Consider the following 16,320-nt stretch of genomic DNA (forward strand, 5'->3'; position numbering starts at 1 on the left):
TGAATCAACTCAGAAATATATATTATATTAAACAGAAAGGGACACCATACAACTTCAAGTGGAATACTTCATTTTCCTAAAAAGAGTTCATTATCCGAATGAAAACATTCCGTTTCAAACGTAATTTTTCCTCACTTATTATAAGTTATCAATTCTCCGAAACATAATTTGTATTGCAAGTAGATAATTATTTAAAACGGCATTCAGTTGTTATGAATAACAATAGATTTTCCTATCTCTCTGTTTTTTTTAACTCTCATTATGTTAGATATCTTATGTTAAATGTATATTTCACTTCAGGCTTTTACACTGGCACAATATTAGGTATCTGTCCTAATAATATCCATTATTGTAATATATGTAAAAGCTGAAGCAAGATATTCTATGATTAACTAATTTCCCCCAAATGTTAATTATTATATAATTGAATCGCTCGTTTTCCAAGTCTTGTTATAATGTTTATATGTAATAATGAGTATCACACATACTTACTCATTTGTGCTCGATGTATTTAAGATATAGAAATCCCGATTTTAAACTTTAATTTTTATTCACAGATTATGTAGGTTTTCATTTTACTACATTGTCACTGAAACTGAAGAATGATTAAAACCATGTTCTACAAATATCAATTATGAATTGGGGTCATAGATCTGCTTTTTTGATATAATACTTGAATTTATAATAATTCCCCCTTTTAAGTGTGATTTTGGTAGGTTATCAGCGTATCAGGACCTAGGGCCTAATGCCATAGGTACCGATCTACATATTCCACATATTTGGGACGAATATTTAGGAGACTCGTTACCGTCCATATTTTCATTATCAACTCTTTATGAGTCGTTACTTTTCTCTATTGATAATGGCAGAGACAGAATTTGAATTTTAACATATGTCCCTAATACCTCAGTTCATTCCTGCCATACATGATGAAGTTACTTGATTTGCTTTCAGCGTTCCTGTTCCTCATCCAACATCGTGAGTACTCGTTATTTTGAATCTTCTGTTGTGAAATAATACTTGTCTATTTACCCTCGAAACTAATTTTTAATTTCCATCACTAGTTAGAAAAATTATATCCATAATTTAGCACTTTCATCGTGATAATAATATTTTTTTTAGTTTTTCGAAGATTCAAAATGTATATGATTTTCATAATGAGACAATATTCGCACTTCCGATGTTAGAGTATTGATTGTTTCGAATCACTTTATTACCCGATAAACGTATATTTTTTCATATATAGTTGTCCATGTGTTGAGTTTTAAATATTCAGATTAAACTATTACACCTTTGTTTATGACCAATTATGTGGAACTAATTGATAAATCAACATTACAACTTTTTAAAGGTGTCACTTGTTGCTTGTTGAACATTCGAGATATGAAATTCACATATACATAAACCATTATCATTATGACAGGTAATAATGAATTCTTGAATAATTCTTGGGAAAAATGTGAAAAATGCAACGAGTTTAATCTTTTTTTTATCTATGGGAACTATGAAAATTTCGAAGAGGATTAAAATTTCTTCAAAATCATAATATATATATTACAGTTCCCCATATAAATAATTCTCTGCCTACGTCAAAGAATATAGATGACTCATTAGAAGTCATTAAGTCTTTTTGTATTCGCAGTCACCCTTGGCCAAGAAACTGTGGCTGAGAAAATCCACAATGGTATTGACGACATCGTTAAAGGTGCAATTAAGGGTGCAACAGAGGTTATTGACAAGCCCGTTGACGTGGAAGATGTAAAATTTTTTCTTTTCTCTGCGAAATACAGTAATGAGGCAAATGGTACCGTGGACCAATTCAGTCCGAAAAGTATTGCACTGACACAGGGAAACATTTTCTTTTTTATCCATGGTTGGAGTCAAAATAGGACCTCTTGCCCTTGGTACAAGCCTCTGACAAACTTGCTCCTGAGGAAATATCCAGACTCGCATGTTGTACAGGTAGACTGGGGTAAAGCAGCACAGGAAAATTATGCATTTGCGACTTTCAAATCTGAGAGTGTTGGTGAGTCCGACTATAGACTGTATTATCCATGTTGTATGTTTATGGAAGAAACTAGATAAACTGTGATAATTGTCAAGGCCGTTCCTTGGGTATAAGCCGCTCGCGTCAGCTTGAGATTTTGCCGCCCCTATGCCTACACATATGATTAAAGAATAGACACAGAAAAGTAAAACTTATTTCCAAAAATACTGATCCTAGAAATAATCTAATTGCATATTCGTGATCTTCGACCTCAAATTAGTCAGTAAAGACACCCGAGACGATATAGCTAAATGAATAATTTTTTGTTCGGACTTCGGAATAAATTCGGAATAAATGCGGATAAACAAGTAGCAGAAGGAATAATTCTAAATCCGAATAATTTTTATTTTTCGAACTCTATTAACCCAGATCATTTTTTTGACTAATTCGAGGTCGTAGATTACGAAAATCCAATTAGATTTTTCCTAGGATCAGTATTTGAGTAAATAATTCACTTTTAGTGAAAAATTTCGAAAAAATTGATCAACTTCGAAGAGCTATAGCAGCCAGAAAAAAGTCACTGAACATATGCTGATTTTTTTGGGGACAGATTGATCTTTTGCTAATAGAAAAATCTAACTTTCATTCACCTACCACGAACAGTTCAAATTTTATGATTTTTTCGCGAAGGTCCAAAATTTCGAATTTCTCATCGACCATAACTTGAAAACTAATCCTTTCATCAAAATTCTGTTTTCATATTCGTGGTCTACGCCACCGATTTAGTAGAAGCATCAATTTTGGTTGAAATCGGGAAGATCGAAAATTTTTCAAATTTTCCATACATATATGTATGGAAAAATTGCGATTTTTTTGAAAAATATTTTTGGTCTCCGATCAAAACCAAATTCATACTGTCGACTAATTCGAGGGCGTAGAAAACGAATATGCAAACAGATATTTTTTAAAAAATTTATTTTTTATGTTATGGTCGATGCAGAATTTTAAATTTTGGACCTTCGCGGAAAATATCATAAAATCTAAACTGTTCGCGTTAGATGGATAAAAGTTGGTTTTTCCTATTTGCAAAGGATCAATCTATCACCAAAAAATCAGCATATGTCCAGTGCCTTTTTGTGGCTGCTACATCTCCTCAATGTTGACCAATTTTTTTGAAATTTTCGACTAATAGTGATTTAATTCCTCAAATACTGATCCTACAAAAAATCTAGTTACATATTCGTGATCTACTATATCGAATTAGTCAATAAAATGACCCGGGTCGATATATTTTGTACTATTTAACGAAACTAGACCGCGCCACTGCGCGACTGCCGCCCCTGCTGGTGGCTACGCGCGTGCGGGGCACGCGCAGCACCCCAGCTAGAAAAGGTCCTGATAATTGTTTCATGTAATTGATCTTCACCAACAATTCCCATAAATCAGGGCAAATCATCGCCAACGTCATCCAGAAATTGGTCAAGGAATACCACGTCCCTCTCCAGAGAATATTTGTGATTGGCCATTCTCTAGGCGGACAAATATCAGGATGGGTTGGCAAGGAATACCGCAAATTCACCAACGAGACCCTGCCAAGAATAATCGCCCTAGATCCAGCAGGACCGATCTTTGACGTACGTCCCGAATCGAGAAGACTGAACAAACACGATGCTAAAGTCGTCTTTGTCGTGCATACCGACAGATTGAAGTTCGGATTTCCTACCAACTGCGGTACCATCGACTTCTTTCCGAATGACGGTATAAATCAACCAGGCTGCTTGAAGTTGAACCTGACCGATTTGTCGATCTCCAGTTTGCAAGATCCACGTAAGCTAACTGAAGTAAATCTCAAAATATCTGTAACAGATTTCCCTGATGATGTTTGTTATTTTTCGAATTTAAAGGTTCTTCAATTTTTCAATAGCTACTTGGGAAATCTTAAGTATTCGATCGTATTCAATGACATAAGGACATAAAAACAATCGATATTCTTTTTCAGTGTGGTGCAGCCATAGGAGAGCCCATGACCTCTTTATAGAAGCCATCGCACACCCTGGTGGTTTCGTGTCAACAAAATGTGACAGCTATGTAGATTATCAGAGCCACAAATGTGATGGAAACATAAAAGTTTCAATGGGCGATTGGCAAACCAACGAAACAGGGTCCTTCTTTTTAGAAACTACAGGAGAGCCACCCTTCATTAAGAAGTTTGAGAGTATTGAAACATCGAGGAACTCCAAAGCCAGTGGAAGAAAATGAAAGATATATTTGATGCAATGTTTTCAAAGATCAGCGATATCTAATCATATCTATTTGTATTTTCACTTAATTTGACATGAATGGAATTTTAAACAAAATATTTCTCATTCACATCTTTTATTCGAAGATTTTGTTGAAGTGATCGGATATAAACGCTGATTCAGATCAGTAGAATTGGTGTAACAATGAATTTTATCTCGTGCCTTTTTAAAGCAGATAATGAAATAAACTATGTACCTTAACTCAACTTCATCAATTCGAAAGTATCTTGTGGTCCAAACTGATTCTCGACAGTGTGGTCATTTTAATCCCAGTGGAATCTTTCCGTTCATAAGTCTATATGGATATTCTGTTCTACCTACCTTTGACACTTTATTAGAATTAACGTACCATGAAAATATGGACAATACAAATGATGAATTAATTTAATTGTTGGACAAAGGAAAATTCTACTAAAGCTATATCCAGTTTACGATTGATTTCCAAGTATGAATGTCAGACAAGCTATTCTAGTGATGTTTTTCTTTTTTTGCTTTGAAGGTATGTTTCAATGATTCGAACGAGAAATCTAATGAAATAAAACCGATCAACTAATGCCTTTTTCATTGAACATTGAACTTGAGCATTTTTGAATTTGAATTCACAGATACCCCTACCTTTATTTGCAGTAGTAATGTTGAAATTTGTTGCTGGTATAGTAGGGAGATTGCACCATAAATTGGATGATATGGTACAACATAAAGTCCACACTATAGCAAAGCTCCTGGGCCAACCAACTGATCTAAGCTATGTGAAGTATTTTCTGCATTACTCTCAGAATATGGGCTATTCGTATACTATCGTTCATCCCTTCTACCCCGAGAGAATTGCAGATACCAAAGGCTGGATCTTCTTTCTTATTCACGGCTGGACACAAAATAGGACAGCGTGTCCTTGGTTCAAACCATTGACTGAATTGCTGCTGAAGAAATTCCCAGAATCACACGTAGTCCAGGTCGATTGGGGTAAACTGGCGGCATATAGATACACGCACGCGGCATTCCTCACAGAGGCAATTGGTGAGTAACAATTCGGTAATCTGGTCTCCCAATTCTGCTCTATTTCGATACTCTTGCATAAGAAAGTTCGAGAGAAGTGTTCTGAGCGCTGAACAGATGGGTACGCCATCTCTTGGTTCCCTTCTTATTTATTAGAGCCTATAGAGAGCACATCTGTGATACAAGAATAAATTAAACAGATAGTTGGGCAACAATTCCTATTTCTATCTCATATTTTGCGCTGCAAGTTGACCCTACATTTGCATGCTTTTATAGTCAGAAGTGTAGTTATGATATGCTCTCATACAAGTCAAGGAAATACTAGTGGCTACTGTCTGATAACCTCAGCCTCTTACATCATATTGAATAATTCAGTTGATTGGTTCATTATTGTGACGCAACAAAATTTGCAGGCCACCGCATAGCCATCTCAATTCAGATCCTAGTCAACAAGAACAATTTTCCCCTAGGCAATATAGTGATAATAGGTCACTCGTTGGGAGGCCAAGTTGCCGGTTGGACTGGGAAGTGGTTCTATAAGCATACGAAAAAAAAGCTTTCCAGAATCATAGCTCTGGATCCAGCATCGCCAATCTTCACGGTTCGTCCGGAAGCCAAGAGACTGAACAAGAACGATGCCGATGTTGTCATGGTGATTCACACCGATACGATAAATTTTGGCTATCCTACGAATTGTGGTACGATCGACTTCTATCCGAACGGCCCTAACGTACAGCCTGGATGTCGGGATGTTGGTAAAATTAACGTTTCAGCTGCGACAGATTCAGGTGAGAAACATAATTTTTACTAGGATGAGATTTTCCCTACTAAACACGTCTTTGCTGTCACAATAGAGGAGAGGAAATTGATACTAGTATTATACTACATTCACTTTTATTTTAGCAGTCGGTTGGCCATGGAAATTCGACACATTTCACTCTGTACAGTACGAAAATGTGGGGTTATGACGCTTGTCAAAACATTTTTGGGTTTTAAATCAACGCTATGTTGCCCGTTCTACGTAAAAGTTTCCGTTATTACGTATTCTATCACAATGTCGAATCTCTTCGGAAAATATGTGACGAACATAATTGAAGTTTATACAAACTGATTGAAGGCATACCAAATCCAGATATTTACATAGAAAATACAAGAGATCAGTATAATATCATAATATGCACTAGCTTGAGGAGAGTTAATGTTCGTTATCTTCTTTGGCTAAAGTTTGAATACGTTACATCAGTTGTAGATTTCAAAAATATTAAGCCGAAGATGAAATGCATATGATGCAGTGGTTGGGAATGGGTATCTCCCGAAGGAATTAACAGATAATTACCAGAATGTTAAATTCTTCAACAAAAATCATTTTGCTTCAATATAAGTAAAAGGAATTAAAGGAAGTTTCAAGTCAAGATGAACTTTACCTTTGAACAAAAATTCCACATGAATAAACAATCAACAGGACAACTGGCGCGTATTTGTTGCTGTTCATCATTGATATAATAATAATTAGGTATTTATTGGTACCTTAAGACATTTACGATGTATAGGACAAGTCAAATGATAAATAGAAAAATCAATTTTCGGGAACTTATTCTAAGATGACATTCATCGAAAATCCTGTAGTAAATTTTTCGCATTAATTCACTAAAACATAAAATTCTCAAATGCCACCACTTTTTTGGGTGTCCCAATAGAAGGAAATTCTTTGTTATCCCCTTCATTCACTATCTTTCCGATTGTGGAAATATTCAGCTGAAATATAAGTCGTTTAGATTCAGATGAAACATTATATAAATTCTCTTACATTGAATATGTTCGCTACCGTCTGACGTATTGTGGATTTTAGAATAGCAGGGTATAACTATTTGAATTAGCGGACCTGAATTCTTAATAGCACATCCTGAAACCCTGTCTCTTTTTTCAATCACTTTCGGCATTTTCGTAATAGAAATTGATATTAGTTGTGGCAACGGCGTTATGACATTAACGACAATTCATGAGTGCCAACCTTAATCCGTTCTAGTTACAAAAACTTGAGAAAATTATTTCATGGCCAACCGACTGCTAAAATAAATGTGAATGCAGTATACCTTCGCCCAAACCCTTTTCAGATTATCATTAATACAATCTTTGTGCAGCATGGTGTAGTCATAGAAGAGCCCATGATTTCTTCATAGAAGCCTTGAAGCGACCTGGAGGATTTATAGCGACAAAATGTGACAACTTCACCAACTATAAAAAACAGAAATGTGACCGAAACACAAAAGTTTCAATGGGCGATTGGCTGACGAAAGAAACTGGAACTTTCTTTTTGGAAACCGCAGCTGAGCCTCCGTTCATAAAGAGATAACAAATCTGTATCTACATTCATCACAATAGATAATTATTATATAAGTAAATAAATGTCTCTTCTAATTAATGATCATTGTCCGAACAAAAATGTTCGAACTTGACAGGTTTTGGCTTTACAGAAAGCCACTTTATTAGAAAAAGTACTATGCCACAAATGAAATAAAAATATCGTTTAGTATTGCCATGCAGTGATTAAAGTTATTGACGATTGAATTTTATTGAAAATTTCGAATATGAGCAATGATTATCCGTGAAATTATAGCGTTTGTTTGCCCAAATAGCATGAAAATTAGTTCTTTTTATAATTCACTCTTGATTTGTCATTAGAAAAGTTCACATTTCTCATTAAACGCGTGAATTCGCTTGGTTCTCCGCTCATGTATCTAATTGATCTTAGACCGTTTCGTTCCGTGATTTTCAAATGAATATAATGATGAAATTACGAAGAATTCAATTAACATCAATATGCAAGTTGCTCTTGTCAAAATCTGCACGTTTTTACTCATATTTGTATCGGTGGGTTGCCAAGAAAATGCGGAGAGATCCTTCTTTGGGTGGCTGGTATCGGGTCTCAGTCATGTCAAGGATTTTTTTTTCACTCCCAAGAGGCCAATTACGGATAAGGACGTAAATTTTTATCTATACAGTCGGAGAATGGGTAGGAGTACTAACGAAGCAGCTACTCTGTCGGACTTTGCGCTGACTGAAGGAAAATTTTTCTTTATTATACATGGATATATGTCCGGAAGAAATTATTCATGGTATAGAGACCTCACACAACATATACTAGAAAGATACCCGGAATCTTTGGTTGCTCAAGTATCATGGGAAAAACTTGCTTTTAAACTATACACAACCTCAACTAGATATACGGAAGATATTGGTAAGTGTGACAACACAACAAGTTGATACAAAAAAGTATTCATTGTGCTTTTACGTAGGTGGCAAAATTGCGGATATCATTTTCACCTTAGAAAAACACTATATGATATCATCAGAGAGATTCGTTCTGATTGGGCATTCTCTAGGTGCCCAAATAAGTGGTTGGGCAGGTAGAATATACACAAGAAATACGGGAAAGAAACTCCAAAGAATCATCGCTTTGGATCCTGCCCAACCCTTATTCAGAGGGGTCTCAGAGCGGAGAAGATTAAATCCAAACGATGCTACGGTGGTCTTTGTAGTCCACACAGATGGGTTTTTGGGCTTCATGAACCCATGTGGAACCATAGATTTCTTCGTTAATGGTGGTCATTCACAGAAATGTTGCGTCAATTCTACCAGGTGGCAGGAAAGGCGTGAGTGTCTTTTTCCATTTTCTGTATGATATTTCACAACAAGAAATTCATTTTCGCCTTTATATCTTGAAATACACCAACAGCAATTCCATGCATATTCAACGAGTTAAAATAAAATATCATCGACAAGAAAAAAATTGGAAAAAATGAAACGGTGTTTCAACAAGTTTTCATATTTGTGGTCTTTTCCTTTTTTTATTTCAGGATGAATAACAGTTTGACTTGCTTTTAGTTTACTGCGACCATACGAGTGCACACAAGTATTTCATCAAGGCCATTTCCCGACCAAAGGCTTACATAGGAAGAAGATGTGTTAATCTTGCAGATTGTCGTAATGGTGTAGTGTTGCTAATAGGAGAAAAAGTTTCTATGGGCGATCTCGAACTGAAAAAAACTGGATTGTTCCATGTGGATACTCCGGATTGATCTTGAAATTCTCATGTGATTTGATGACCTTATTATATTACATATGTAGAAAAATTATTTGTATAAAGTTGACATTAAAAGTAGGAACATGATTTTTTTTTTGCATCAATGATGAGTTTATACGAGAGTTCGATCTATATTTTGCCAAATTAAATTAAATTACCAAATTTAAATTTGGTGGAAGAATAAAGATTTAAAAATTAATTGATAGATAATTTTGCATAAAAATCATTTGAATGCTGGAGGGAAATGGGTAGGCATATATGTCATATAATTATTATTTAAGCAACGAAATCAGTCCTATAATTGATTGTACAGGGAATAATATAAAGAGCATTCAACAGCAACTGAATTTCCGAAATTTGCAATCACTGAACCTGAATGGAATGTAATGATTTTTATACCCAAAGGAAGTAACCTATGAACAGTTGTTCAACAATCGAGTCCTACATTTTCTTATATGAAAAGGTATGATATTTTTCAAGTGTGGCAAACACCAACAATAAAAAACCTATTGCACAGAAATTCGTGGAAAATTGAGTATTCAATTTATTAGTTTTTTGTGATCAAAGCTATAAACTGAAATTGATGCATATAATGTCGTCAGTTAATTACTTGGAACCCTTTCTGTAGTCATAAACGAATATGATCTTGAAAAGTTATATAGCTATTATTATACTTCTCGTTATTCTTGGTTTCTCTGGTGAGTAGAATTTAACAGTTATTTGTTTTTCTGATTCGAATACACAAGGGTATCGTGGTTTTCCACAATAGTTTCAGTTCAAGCTTTTCCGTATTCTTGAACTTAGCAATGTTTCTTATCCTCCTCAAGTTGGATTCAGTTTCTTTATCTAAGTCTAAGGCACAAACAGAAACAATTCTCGAGGCATCATCTTGTAGCTGCAGAGCCTATAGCCTTCGATAATGATAAAGGTAACACTGTTCTTGCTTCTTGATTATTTATTTCCACGCAAAACTTCAACTCACCTCAAATTGCTATGGACTATTTGTTGGTTCATAACAGATTATTTCAATTTGTTCCTCGATCTGCACTTTCATTTGACACAAGGCAAAAAACAACGGAAAAAATATACGCGGTTCACTGTTCTATGCAGAAATTCTGGAGGACTTGGACTTGGAACTAATAAACCAAACCTCCATTTTCAGGAATAGAAGGACAAAGGTTGGCCGCTGTCCGCAACTTCTTATTTTCGGCAGCTTTAAAAAGACTTTTACCTTTCGATCCATCCGCTGGTTTTGCAATCTTCAAGTCTCTGCCCTACTTGAAGATAAAATATGAGAAGATAAAACGCCTGTCTGGTGGACCAATGGGAGAAATCCTATCAGAAACGAAAGACCTGATGAAAGAGTATATGAACCGATCAGTTTTCGATGAGACTCAGATTTTATTCTATCTATACAAGCCGGAAAATAATAAACTGATAACACTGAATTTCAAAGACGTTTCTAGAACTAAAGGGAAGCTATTTCTCATAACGCATGGTTGGATAGAGGACACGACCGATGAAGATTGGTATATAATAATGGCGAAGGCATTGATTGGTAAATTCCCAGACAGTAAAGTTGTTGTGGTAGATTGGGGTTCTAGCTCAAATAAATACCTCTATGCTTTGTCTGCTGCCAGAACTAAACGCGTTGGTAAGTAGAAAATCATCTGGAATATCGAAGCTGCAGTAGGAAATCTAAATTTTCATTAGATTTTGCGTTCTATGAAAAATAAAAAAATTTCGTTGAGAAGCAGTAACCATAGATACAGTAGAACGTAGCATTGAAATGGACAATCTGCTTGTCATAAAAGAATTGTTAGTTTTTTTCATGACCAAACTGTAACAAGTGGACTTGCTCAATGTAAAAAGGCTATTTTGGGAAAATACTTTCTGTTGAATCATTTTCTTCTATAACCATCTGACTATTATAACCGAGGGCTTCTGAAGTTTCTCTAAAATTTCACAGGTGGCTTGATAGCGAAAAGACTAGTGGAACTGGTGGTAAAATATAAATTCCCCGTAAAAAATATTATATTGATTGGCTACGACTTAGGGGCGCACGTAAGTGGTTATGCAGGCAGCTCCTTCCATGAAGCTACCAATGAAACACTGTCTGAAATAATTGCATTGGATCCATCCGGTTTCCTCTTCGAAGGAAAAACTGGGGAATATAGGCTAGATGAAACGGATGCAGACAATGTTATGGTCGTCCATACCAGCTCTTTCTTGCTAGGATATGCTGATCAATGTGGTACTATCGATTTTTATCCAAATGGGGGATATTCTCAACCTGGTTGTCAAGCTTGGAACTGTAAGTTAAAACTTGCGACGAAAATAATTTAAAATTTTCTAATTACCTTTACTCCCCTTATTAGTCGTGTGTAACCATCAACGGAGTTACCAGCTTTTCATCTCTGCAATATCCACCCCCAAGGCGTTTCCAACGAAGAAATGCCTCGGTTCTGATGAATTCAATCTGGGAAAATGTGTGGATGAAAACCTATTTTTTGGGAACATCTCCGAAACTAGGAGGGGTAAATATTACTTCGTTACCACCGACAATCCTCCCTATCATAATCTACCTTCCCGTACAAGTAAATTCCTGAGAAGATGGGGGTGAAATAAAAAGCAATAAAATATCATTCAAATATTGAAAGTAAAGTTTTATCCATAAGCAACATTCTGGCTAAGTAAAATAAAAAAATAAATAATTCTGTTGATTTCGTCGAGGTAGTTTGTTCCATCATATAGCTACTCCAAAAGAGTTTTTCTCATCTAATTAATCCTATTTAAACTCCGGATTAAATATACCTGAAATAAAAAATTTAAAATTTTATCACCAATCCATTTTTATCGTCCTTATCGATAGTTATACTTCAGGTTGACTAAGATAGGAGAAATCAAATGAAATAACACTTTCAATTACCGGCGTTTCGTATATTCAATCCTTTTATTGCATAAAACCATAAAAGCTAGGACATGATTTACCTCTTACTGCATGTTGTCAGGTTCTTAAATCAGAAACACATTGAGACACTGGAAGCTGCATCAATTTGAAAAATGATTAAATTAAGTAGTCGAAATTAAACAAGAGACAATCAAAACAAAAACAGAATGGGACAATTACGATTATACCAGACCGAGGCAGATTTTATTACTGCAAAAATTACATTTCACACATCTATATCAGTATAAATAAATCGAGTATGTGGCCAGAGCAATGCCACAAATTAATGCTATTCTATCTATCGTAATTCCAAGTAGTATATAGAACTGCTGATTGTCTTTCATTCTATTCATAGTTGATAGTTTTCCATAGCGATCTCTCTGAAAATTAATTTGGGAATTACAATCGAACATCAAATGATTTATGGATTGTTGAGTAAACAAAAGAAATTAAGGATATTAATTGGAAAATTCATTACATTGTTTGGAAATACTCAGGTGAACTTACCTGGACTTCAGGTAAGCAGAATATCATTTTAACAATCGTTGATGTTAATATTTTGGACAATACATTTGGAAACTGTTTTTCCTTCTCAGTTCTGCTGAGATTTATTACTATTATTGAAAGAATAATGGAAAAAACACCTCCGATGATGCTGTAACTATGTAGTCGAACTGAAAATTCGTAGAATTGAAATTAGGTTGTCTTCTACATATTGTAATTGTTTGGAATGTATAGAGTAAGTATTATCAGGTTTGCTTAAATAAAGGTAATATTTTAGTATCAGTGCAGTCATAAATTGATGGATCCAAGAATTTGTTTGGAATGTAGGGTAAGTATATAAGGTTTGTTCAAATATTCGGTTTTCGTATGAGTTGAAAATTCGCTTACCGATGTAAGGGACAGCTTTACTATGTGCAGGAAGCAGAATTGCTAGATAAATGACACACAACATCGAAACGACCATTTGAAAGCATCCTAAACATATTTTGTAAGGTCCAAACGGAGACACGCAAAAACTGCATAAAATAGAAGAGATAATAACTGGAAGCAAGAAATGTTAAAAAACGTTAAGTAAAAAAAAATATTCGTACACACCAATATAAGTCACCAGGAAAATTTTACTATAGACTTCTGAATTTCTCTTCAATTCCACGGTGAAATATAAATAATTTTTATCTTTTTTGGGGCTTAGGGTAGAGTAAATATCCACTTCTTCGATAATCCAATCGGAAAATTCGGTATTGTGATAGTCCTGTTTCAGAATGATGATCCATAAGATTCAATGAAAAGTAAAATAACAAAGCATAACATTCACAGGCAACACAAAACATAAAATTGTATGCAAGTTTCATTAGAACAAAAAATCGAACCAGTTTTTCTGACTCTGAACTTTTGAATCTCACTGGTGTTAGATTTGACGTTAACTGAAGATTTTCTCTTGATAATTATTGTTTTAAATGGATAATATTTGTATGGAAATAGAAAAAAATAACAAGTCCTCCTTACGGTGTTGGAAACATTCCAGTATTTGATCCATAAATCATCCATATTCGTCAAAAACGTGAATATGATATCGCAATTTCTCCTATCTTTCGGCCAAACGTTGTGTTGAGAACTGCTGGATGCACACCATGTTTTGAGGTGTAGTGCGGGTGTCCAAGAAACTAGACCGTTATCTCTCACGATGAGCAAACTTTGATCGGATAAGAATTCCTCCTCTTCAAAATGGCTGAAAAAGATAAGTCAAAATGGCCTATTATAAAATTGATAGAACTCAATCATGATCGCATATACAGTCCCTGGTCATATTATTAGACGCATTGATTCGATGCAAAATCTCAATATTGAATTATTAAATTGAATGTATATGTTACATATACTTCATCTGTAGATGGTTTTCACATATAATATATCATATTCAATAAAAAAATATTGATTTATTGATGATTAAACATGAAATTCTAATATTTTGCTGAGCCACCCTGTGTAGATATGAGAGCTTCATACTATCAATGCAGAATTGTTCGGTTTGCTGCATTCGAGGATAATGATTTCATATGTGGATTATCGAAATAACGTCCGAACCTGCAGAATGCAAGACGTCCATTGGAAGACATAGTACTGATTCATACTTAAGTACTAATACTACAACATCAAAAATAAATGCCAAATAGAACAATTTAATGAGAGTCGTAGATAAAACTGACATTCTGTGGAAATGAAATTCAAATATTCTGCTTTTTCCTCGGGCAATACCAGTAAATATAAAAAAAATCCTCAGTGCGTCTAATAAACTGGCCAGGGACTGTAGGTCGATATTTCTAAAATTTTGCATTCCTTGATATAGTTTAAAAAAAAATCTAAAAAACATGCAAGATATTGGACTTAAAGTTGAGGAGCCCAAGAAGGAAATTTGGGATTCACCTACTGGAGCATGTCAGATGACATATGGTTAAAAAGTATATACATGTTCCGAAAAGGTCAAAAAGAACTGAACTAAAAACTCACTTATATACCATCAAGGTTGGCTTCCATATTTCCACACTACTAACTCTTATTTCTGTGATTCCCCCATAAGCACTCTTATTCCAACACAATTTCTCGTCCTTCCACATCTAAAGAATAACATGAAATGGTAATATTTACCTATACATTCTTATGATATGATAATTTGAACTTACAATATGAGCCATTCCACTACTATGTAAGACAGATTTCGATTCATCCTGTAAATCAGAGAATTCAGAGATTCAAAATCTTCAAATTATAATAAGAAAAGAGATCTGATTAAAGGAAGTAAAGCCAGTTACATAAAACTCATTAATAGTGATAACAATAACTCTATTATAGTTGGTCCTCTCGAGTTTACAAAGGGGATACCCACCAGAGTTATTCTGTTTATTTCTGGAGCCATTTTCACGTAAGTTGCCATGGATTCGTTCATCTTAGGCCTCACCATTGGATCATATTGGTTCAGCAAGTCCCTCCTCAGCTTTTCCTCATCAGTTAAGTTTCTCCTTATTTTCTGGTGAAAGGATAAATGAACGGGAAATGTTTTTATAGAAATTTCAAGTGAATGTACCTTGATATCGTCAGTTTTGCAATCAAAATACCACTTGGCTTCAATTCCTGGCCATGTGCTGAAGCTTATTGTTGTCACCGGTAAAGGATCGTGGTCTTTCCAATTCATGAAAGACAATTCTTCTCCCTCTCTCCCGACCTCAAGAACCCCATCTAGAAAAAACAATGATTTAAAGTTTCATTGCTTGTGTTACACAGGATCATCCATTAAGAACAGACCCTTCGTCATGTGTATCCAGAACGATCTGGGGTCTAATCCAGAGAGTAAACCCTTTATCCTAACAGACTCCTTCACCTGGTTCTTCTGCATTCTTCTTATGTCGCAGAAAGTGTTTCCACCTGCACCTATCACGATTTCATAGGCTGGATCAGTTTTCTGTGGACTTTTAGTGGTAGCTATAAGAATGTGTGCGTCACTGGCAGCAAGTACCGAAAAATGGAAGTCTAATCTGAGATTGCTTCCATTCTGTTTCGGTTTTTGCAGTTCGAAGAAGTCTTTGTATGTTGTGCTAGACCTTGAGTAGTACACTTTACAGGAGGAGAGATCTGCGTAGAATAATGATCGAGTAAGAATCGAAATTTTTGGTGTATAGATGTATAAAAATATTTTTTGACTAGTTCTACCTGTTTCATTGGTGGTACGAAATATTCCATAACATCGGTGGATGCAAAAGATGAACACAAGCACAGAAAAATACATTGTCTGAGTTTGGGAACTGAAAACGAAGTAAATGATAAGGCTAAGTCATTATCATGCAGAAATGAATTTCCGTTAAATTTTATTATTAATCTTCAACGCCTACTACTGTCTAATCGTAATGTCTATATTGCAAGGTTCTTCCCATTGACATCGTTGCTTGCTGTTTCATCGCTTACCCAGGGTTGTTTTCCAAACTGGAAGGCTGAATTCTAAAAAAAA

General features: G+C 35.0%; 4 protein-coding genes across 7 annotated transcripts; 3 read left to right on the forward strand and 1 right to left on the reverse strand.

The window, feature by feature from the left end:
* Window positions 1-769: 769 nt before the first annotated feature.
* LOC123308019 (phospholipase A1-like) lies at window positions 770-4,485 on the forward strand. Its single transcript, XM_044890538.1, has 4 exons — window positions 770-978; window positions 1,643-2,026; window positions 3,434-3,814; window positions 3,987-4,485. The coding sequence occupies exons 1-4, from the start codon at window positions 927-929 to the stop codon at window positions 4,244-4,246; spliced, it is 1,077 nt and encodes a 358-aa protein (XP_044746473.1). The 5' UTR covers window positions 770-926; the 3' UTR covers window positions 4,247-4,485.
* Window positions 4,486-4,855: 370 nt separating this feature from the next.
* LOC123307336 (endothelial lipase-like) lies at window positions 4,856-9,454 on the forward strand. 3 transcript variants are annotated; one of them, XM_044889595.1, is made up of 5 exons: window positions 4,856-5,304; window positions 5,697-6,071; window positions 7,425-8,521; window positions 8,580-8,936; window positions 9,141-9,454. In XM_044889595.1, the coding sequence occupies exons 1-3, from the start codon at window positions 4,920-4,922 to the stop codon at window positions 7,634-7,636; spliced, it is 972 nt and encodes a 323-aa protein (XP_044745530.1). In that variant the 5' UTR covers window positions 4,856-4,919; the 3' UTR covers window positions 7,637-8,521; window positions 8,580-8,936; window positions 9,141-9,454. The 3 variants fall into 3 exon arrangements, with proteins under 3 accessions (XP_044745530.1, XP_044745529.1, XP_044745531.1); XM_044889594.1 differs by having other exon boundaries at window positions 9,169-9,454; XM_044889596.1 differs by having other exon boundaries at window positions 8,667-8,936; window positions 9,169-9,454.
* A 454-nt stretch (window positions 9,455-9,908) lies between these two features.
* LOC123308194 (lipase member H-B-like) lies at window positions 9,909-12,090 on the forward strand. Of its 2 annotated transcripts, none has more exons than XM_044890767.1 (4): window positions 9,909-10,065; window positions 10,530-11,021; window positions 11,337-11,681; window positions 11,746-12,090. In XM_044890767.1, exons 1-4 carry the CDS (start codon window positions 10,008-10,010, stop codon window positions 11,988-11,990), a joined length of 1,140 nt encoding a protein of 379 aa, XP_044746702.1. In that variant the 5' UTR covers window positions 9,909-10,007; the 3' UTR covers window positions 11,991-12,090. The 2 variants fall into 2 exon arrangements, with proteins under 2 accessions (XP_044746702.1, XP_044746703.1); XM_044890768.1 differs by lacking the exon at window positions 9,909-10,065 and adding an exon at window positions 10,132-10,295.
* Window positions 12,091-12,493: 403 nt separating this feature from the next.
* On the reverse strand, window positions 12,494-16,269 carry LOC123308193 (acetylcholine receptor subunit alpha). The gene is made up of 11 exons (XM_044890766.1): window positions 16,026-16,269; window positions 15,621-15,947; window positions 15,403-15,554; window positions 15,205-15,345; window positions 15,002-15,046; window positions 14,829-14,935; window positions 13,827-14,049; window positions 13,416-13,572; window positions 13,209-13,361; window positions 12,825-12,991; window positions 12,494-12,697 (listed from the first exon to the last, which is right to left on the reverse strand). The coding sequence occupies exons 1-11, from the start codon at window positions 16,099-16,101 to the stop codon at window positions 12,557-12,559; spliced, it is 1,689 nt and encodes a 562-aa protein (XP_044746701.1). The 5' UTR covers window positions 16,102-16,269; the 3' UTR covers window positions 12,494-12,556.
* Between the last annotated feature and the right edge of the window lie 51 nt (window positions 16,270-16,320).

This window comes from Coccinella septempunctata, chromosome 2, assembly GCF_907165205.1.
Source record: "Coccinella septempunctata chromosome 2, icCocSept1.1, whole genome shotgun sequence".
Lineage (NCBI taxonomy): Eukaryota > Metazoa > Arthropoda > Insecta > Coleoptera > Coccinellidae > Coccinella > Coccinella septempunctata.